Source organism: Otolemur garnettii, unplaced genomic scaffold (genome assembly GCF_000181295.1).
Source record: "Otolemur garnettii isolate 467f Iridium unplaced genomic scaffold, OtoGar3 scaffold00077, whole genome shotgun sequence".
In the NCBI taxonomy this organism is placed as follows: Eukaryota; Metazoa; Chordata; class Mammalia; order Primates; family Galagidae; genus Otolemur; species Otolemur garnettii.
This window is the reverse complement of record NW_003852472.1, coordinates 7,673,272-7,679,541: the sequence shown is the minus strand read 5'-3', so window position 1 is coordinate 7,679,541 and position 6,270 is coordinate 7,673,272. Positions and strand designations below refer to the sequence as shown.

The following is a 6,270-nucleotide window of genomic DNA, read 5'->3' as shown; positions in this document are numbered from 1 at the left end:
ATTCTTGGAAGCAGTTTCCCACAGTGGTCCTTGGAAATAATGACAAAGGTACAGCAGCCACAGATATTCAGAGGTGAAATCAGTAAGACTCGACGACTAAATGTCTGTGTGGGTGAGGAAGATGAGGGACGAGATGGGATGAAGCTGCCATTGCTGTCACATACTGCTGGGCTACGTGGTCATGGTGCTACGTGGGAGGTAAGTGGGAGGTGCCAGTTGGGCATTTCTGTGGAAATACTGACAAATGGCTAGGGGTATGTGGTATTGGGATGTACTAATAATTGCCAGTTTCTTGTGGCACTTTATAAACACTTTTAGTGTTTATAAAATGTTGGATAATTTTCAGTAATGCCACTATTTTCTCATCTTGGTTAGAAGTCATGACAAGGACAAAGAGTAGAGATCTTCATTGTGTTTGGTACCGTAAGTCAAGTTCAGCTACTGTTCAACTTATATCTGTATCTTTTTCTTCCAGGGGATGGCCAGGTGGATTTTGATGAATTCATGACAATTCTTGGCCCCAAATTGGTGTCTTCAGAAGGTCGTGATGGTTTTCTCGGAAACACAATAGATAGCATATTCTGGCAGGTAAGAAGATTTTTAAAGATTAAGTTTGCCAGTAATCATGTGTCTGAGGTTATCTTTGACTTTGTTGATGTGTTCACCACATGAAGATTCTTCTGGGATGGGGTGACATGTGGTCCTTGAATTGGATGTCTAGGTTGAGGTCCATACTACATTCTCTGAACAAAGAATTAAAACTATGCTTATTAAAGGTTTGGAGGACTGAAATATCTCCTGTTTTTTCCTTTTGCATGTTACAGATTTTACACTTCTGATTTATAAGTCTTTTTCCTGGGGACACTTAGAAAGGGCACTTTTGTATTCTTTGAGCCAGGTCTGGTTTTGACCCCATTTCTTGGAGATCTTTGCTGGAAGAATGGCATAGTTACCACGTGTGTTTGGATCCTCTCAATATTCTTGCCTTTAATAGGACTGAATGGTTTTACCTAAGGATGTAAATTCAGTGCTTCACGATTGGCTCCCATTTCTGTCTTGTAAAATCTCTTAGGAAATTTCAAATACCTTGCAATTAATAAAGTGGCACTAAATCATTTTTATATTAGTTCTCTACTCTTAAGAAATGTGACATTATTTCATGATTATAGAATTTGGGAAACAGGTTATCAATCATTCTCTTAAAAATTGGAGTCAAATAAATTGTCTGTCAAATTAAATTGAATTTCTGGCTAGACATGTAAAACACCATTCAAACACGGTTTGATTTTTTTAATTTCTTGATTTTTTTTTCTCCCTTCACCAAAGATACATCTCTAATCTAGGTAAGGATTGCAGTTGGTATGTCTCTAAGTCTTATTCTGGTACCTGTCTTGCAAATAACCAACATGTATTTAGTAAGTAAGAACTTATGTGTCCTATAATCTACCTGTCTTTATGAGTTTTACAGAAGTCATTGAACACTCAGACCTAGCTATTTAAGAGTTTGGCTGGGGAAGCTCAATTAAGAGAGAGACAACAAGGAAGTAATTAATGCATGTGATGGTTGCTAGACTGTAATCTCCTAGAAGCCCAGGACCTTGTTATTATAGCCCCTCAGCTCCTAGCATATTGTACGTTGCAGGCCCACAATACATTTTTTTTTTTTTAAATGAATCTATTCCTTTCGAGTTCAAGAAAGGAGAAGAATACAGTCTGGAAGGGTCAGATAAGGCTTTAGGGAATGGAGCACATGCTTTGATCTTTGAAATATGGATGAGATTAATTGCAAAGAAAGAAAAGAGGGCATTCCGGGCCTGCTATGATGTCGGTTTGACAAGGCACAAGAGCAGTGGGCACAGCAGATCTTTGACTATAACCAAGGTAACAGTTTGAAGGGAAAGACTTCAGGACCCTCGGGCAGAATGGACTTAGGGCCTAAAGAAAGAGAAAGGGCAAAGGTGATGCCAAAGTCCCCAACTTGCTGTTATTGGCAGGGACAAGATGATACAGTAACAGAGAAATGTCTGTGGCATTGAATTCTAAATTGGATGTGCTGAGTGTACAGTGAGGGTGAGGCAGCCCAGCAGGAGGAGGAGAGTCCAGGTACAGCTGAAATCAGTTGGGGCTGGAGCAATAGCAACAGGCTGGAGCCAGAAGCTGGATTTGAGAGTCCTCAGAGCTGATGGGTAGAATCATAGGCCAGGATGAGCTCACCGAGAGAAGTTGCCTAAGTGCAAGTGAGAAGAGGGGCAAGACACAGTCCCAGAGGACACTCAGGGGTGGGGGAGAGTAAGACCAGGGCCCTGGAACTCCATATAGCTGGGGCACATCAGGGTCAGGGGGAGAAATCTCCTTGCATTGATATTAGGGTCAGAAAGATCTCCAAGGCTCTGCTTACCATGTGATGAGAATATTTCACTGCCCTTGTAGCCCTTCATTTGTGCCTCAACACTTGCAAGGACAGACATTTAGACTTTCTTGGTAGAAATAAGAAATGAGGCCAGAATTAAGAAGATGGAGAAACTTTGTTTCCTGTCTGACCAGGTTTTAGCCCTCAGAGGTCCAGTCTGGACCTGCCTACTGCATCGCTCCTGGCCTCCCTCCTTCTGTGTCTTTCCTCTATTCCCTTGAATGCTTTCCACACTTTGCTTCTGCCCAAGGGCCCATGCTAGCCTAGAACATGCTTCAAGGCCTTCCAAGCCTGCGTGTTCTTCCTGGCCCTCATCTTGGAGGGGAAGGAGCGGTGGGTTCTGAGTCTGCACCTAAAGACCTACTATCCTCCGGGTTCACCCCTGCAAAGTGTTAGCACTGCCAGGAAATATTTTTAAAATGTATCGAGCACCTCTAGTATAATTCAGGCATGGTATTCTGCTCACAAAGACTCTGTGTTTTTGTCTTGCCAAGAACAGAATAGGGAAAGAGAGTAACAGGAGAAAATTCCATCCTGAAAAACTGGAATGAATGCTGGAAAGATCAGATCTGTGGCCGTGGCTTCCCTCTCCTGCTCGTGCTCTCTCAGCTCAGAACTTTATGACCAGCCAGAGTGAGGAACAGAAACACCTATAAATTCTCAGTAATTAGACTCTCCAGCTCTCCCTCTCCCCACCCCTACCGCCCACCCATGCAGAGACAGCAGGAAAAATGGTGCTTAACACATCCAGAGTATCTGGTCCTTCCTGGAAGAGAAGTTCAGATTCCCAGAGCTTGAGAGGGTTTTTAGGTTTAAAAGGAGCTGTGTATGACTGTGCATTTGTGTATATGGATGTGTATGTGTGTGCACACATACCTGTGTGTACGTGTGTTTCCTTTACAACAGTGGTTGAAAATAATATACAATAGTGGGGTAGAAAGGTCGCTTCCTGTCCCTAGCCATGCAGGCAGGGGGACATTGCTACCAGGAGGTACTGATAGTCTAGAAAGGAGAAGACCATCCCATCCTATTGAAGAGACCTCAGCAAGGTTTCCCACCAGAGACAAAGTTGGTCTCCCATGGAAACAGACACGAGGGTATACACCTTGGAGGGTATGTGTTCATGATCCCTGGCTGCATGATGCATTACACCAGAGCATATGAACAGAAAACAGCAATATGTATTTACTGTCTCACAGTTTCTGTGGATCTGGAATTTGAAGGCAGCTGAGCTGCATGGGTCTGACTCAGGGTCCTTTGTGCAACTGCCGTCAAGAAGCTGGCTGGCACAGAGGCTTGACTGGGCTGGAGATGTGCTTCCAGGTGGTGCGCTCACCTGGCTGTGATTCTGACTATTAGCAGGAGCCCTCGGGCCTCCACCCCATGGAGCTCATCATCCTGCTGCTTGAGTGTCCTCATGACATGGTGGTGGCTTCCCTCCCCAGGAGAGTGCAAAGCAGATGCTACGATGTCTTTTATGACCCAGCTGTGGAGATTGAACTCTGCTATTTCTGCTGTATCCTGTTGGTTACACAGACCATCCCTATTTGGTGTGAGAAAGGACGAGCTTCTGGTGAATACTAGGAGGTGGGGCCATGGGGGGCCGTTTTGGAGACTGGCTCTCCTGCAAAGGGCAAAGATTCTATAATGGGCCTTCAGTTTCTGACCCACCACTGTCCCGGGGCTTTCACTTTCCCCAGTCTTTAGCTTCTTCCTACCTTAGAGGGAACCTGTGACCCAAGGTATTTTCTGTTTTACTGAGAAGCCATCTTATCAGGCAGTAGACTCATCGCCCTAATTAAATCTGTTTTCCAGAGCTCTCGACTTACTGGCCTTTTGGCCTATGTAGCCAAGGGTAAAATAAAATGAAATGGGATTCTGCAAAAACAACTATTTTTCAGTTGGTACAAGTCCCAAAGGTTATAAGCCCCTGGCTCTTTGCAGAAAATTGGTACCAGTGAAGGTGGAATGTAGTTGGCTACTAATAGGGAAGATATAGTGGGAGAGTCATGCCCCAGAGTCCTGGTCCTCCCAGGTACTCAGCCCTCTGTGAGTGTGGGGCTCCCAGATGGACTGGCAGCTAGTTCAGACCTTCCCTTTTATGTAGTAAATAATAACTTATGGAACTTGTATTCTTCCTCTTCATTCACCACGTCTCTTACTCTTCATTCATCGAGTTACTGCAGTGATATATTTGGGGAGGAAATGTGAATTGTGTTTGAAGTCAGCCTTAGGGCTTTAGGGGTCGTGGTGGAGAAGAGGGAGGGAAGGGCAGGTGGGGGCTGGGGCTCAGGACTGGGGGTGGCTTCCCTGCTCAGTGCTGCGGGACGATTACCGTAGCTGAGAAGTGCAGTCCTCGGAGATCATATTGTTCCACCATTTATTCACACCACACTCCCCGAGCCTGTTCGCATCCCAGGATGAGGGGCTCATGGTCCAGTCGATGCCTGCAGAGGCAGAGGAGAGAGCCCTGCTCCTGTATCGCAGTGTTTACATGAGCTCACCACGACAGCCGTTTTCATTTCTCTTCCTTGGCCTCAAGAACTGTATAGCCGGGTTCTGTGGGGAGTTTACACACAGCCAGTGATGGCAAGGATATCGGCAGGGATCGTGGGAGATGAAATAGCTCTGCCAGGCCCAGGGGACTAGCCAACGCTTCTGTGGAATTTATTTCCCTCTGAAGAAAGAGAGAAAATGAATCCCACGTGTGCTACGAGCGCTGAGCCTTTTGTGTGTCTTCTGTGGGGACTGTGAGGTTTATGTAAAATACCTTGGTCAGAGGAACGCTGAGAACAGCTAATGGGTGCTGCAGAACTGGAATCTTCTGCTTGCATTTTTATCTTATTCACAATCAAACTGCATTCATCAAGACTTCACTCGAGTTTCTCTGTCAGAAACGAAACACATTCATATTTTGTAAGCAAACGGATCCATTCATCGGATGGCACTGATCGTGTTGGAATGAGTCCGGGGCGGGGGAAAGGTCAGTAAACAAGAAACCCGTAATGGCGCCCTGGTCTTTGTGTGTATTCAGGACAGTTAGGCGATTCTCCCGAGCGCACACACAAAGACCAGAGAGCCAGCATGCGAGCTGGTCATGACGATAGCCAGTTTATCTCACAGCTGTGTGCAATGTGCAAGTCACTCAATTATCCTAACATAAAAGTGCCCAGGGCCCCCATGCACAGATTTGGTAGCAATCAAGGCCTGTTGGCAGCGCTGACTTGCTTTGTCCCTCCTGATTATTCAACCACAGGTGCGCTCCTGTTCACTCCTCCCCCATCTGACGGGAGGATACGGGGCAGGTGTAGTAAAACTCATGCAGCTGCTCTCAGGCGTCTTTCCAGGCTCAGTCTCTGTCTCTCCATCCCCAGTTCTTGCTTTAGGCCAGTAATTTTCAGCTGGTGTGCTGTGACACACTTTAGGTGTGCCATGAGAAATTTAAAGATCATTAATTGAATTATTTTGGTTTTTTTTTGTTTTTTATTAAATCATAATAGCTGTGTACATCAATACTATCATGGGGTACAGTGTGCTGTTTCTATATACAATTTGAAATACTTTCATCCAACTGTTTAACATATCCTTCATGGCATTTTCTTAGTTATTGTGTTAAGACATTTACATTCTACAATTAGAAGGATTCACATGTACCCTTAATAGGATGAACCATAGGCGTGATCCCACCAATCTCCCCAATTAAATTATTTTTGAAAGAACTTCAAAGCACAGTAAGTTTATCCTCTTTTTTACTCTTTTTTAAATCAACATAATTTAAGTGTGCCACAGAAGTTTAGCTATAAGGTTCAAGGGTGCCGTGAGTTAAAAAAGGCTCATGCGCCCTCTGGATTTCCACGTCT

At 44.8% G+C, this 6,270-nt stretch overlaps 1 protein-coding gene across 3 annotated transcripts in view; it reads left to right on the top strand.

The window, feature by feature from the left end:
- Nucleotides 1-6,270, top strand: part of CALN1 (calneuron 1) — a 501,474-nt gene that overhangs the window by 330,044 nt on the left and 165,160 nt on the right. For all 3 annotated transcript variants that reach the window (XM_012807860.1, XM_003794211.1, XM_012807859.1), the window contains exon 4: nucleotides 476-588. In XM_012807860.1, the coding sequence (XP_012663314.1) occupies nucleotides 476-588 (113 nt within the window). The remainder of the gene's footprint in view (nucleotides 1-475; nucleotides 589-6,270) is intronic.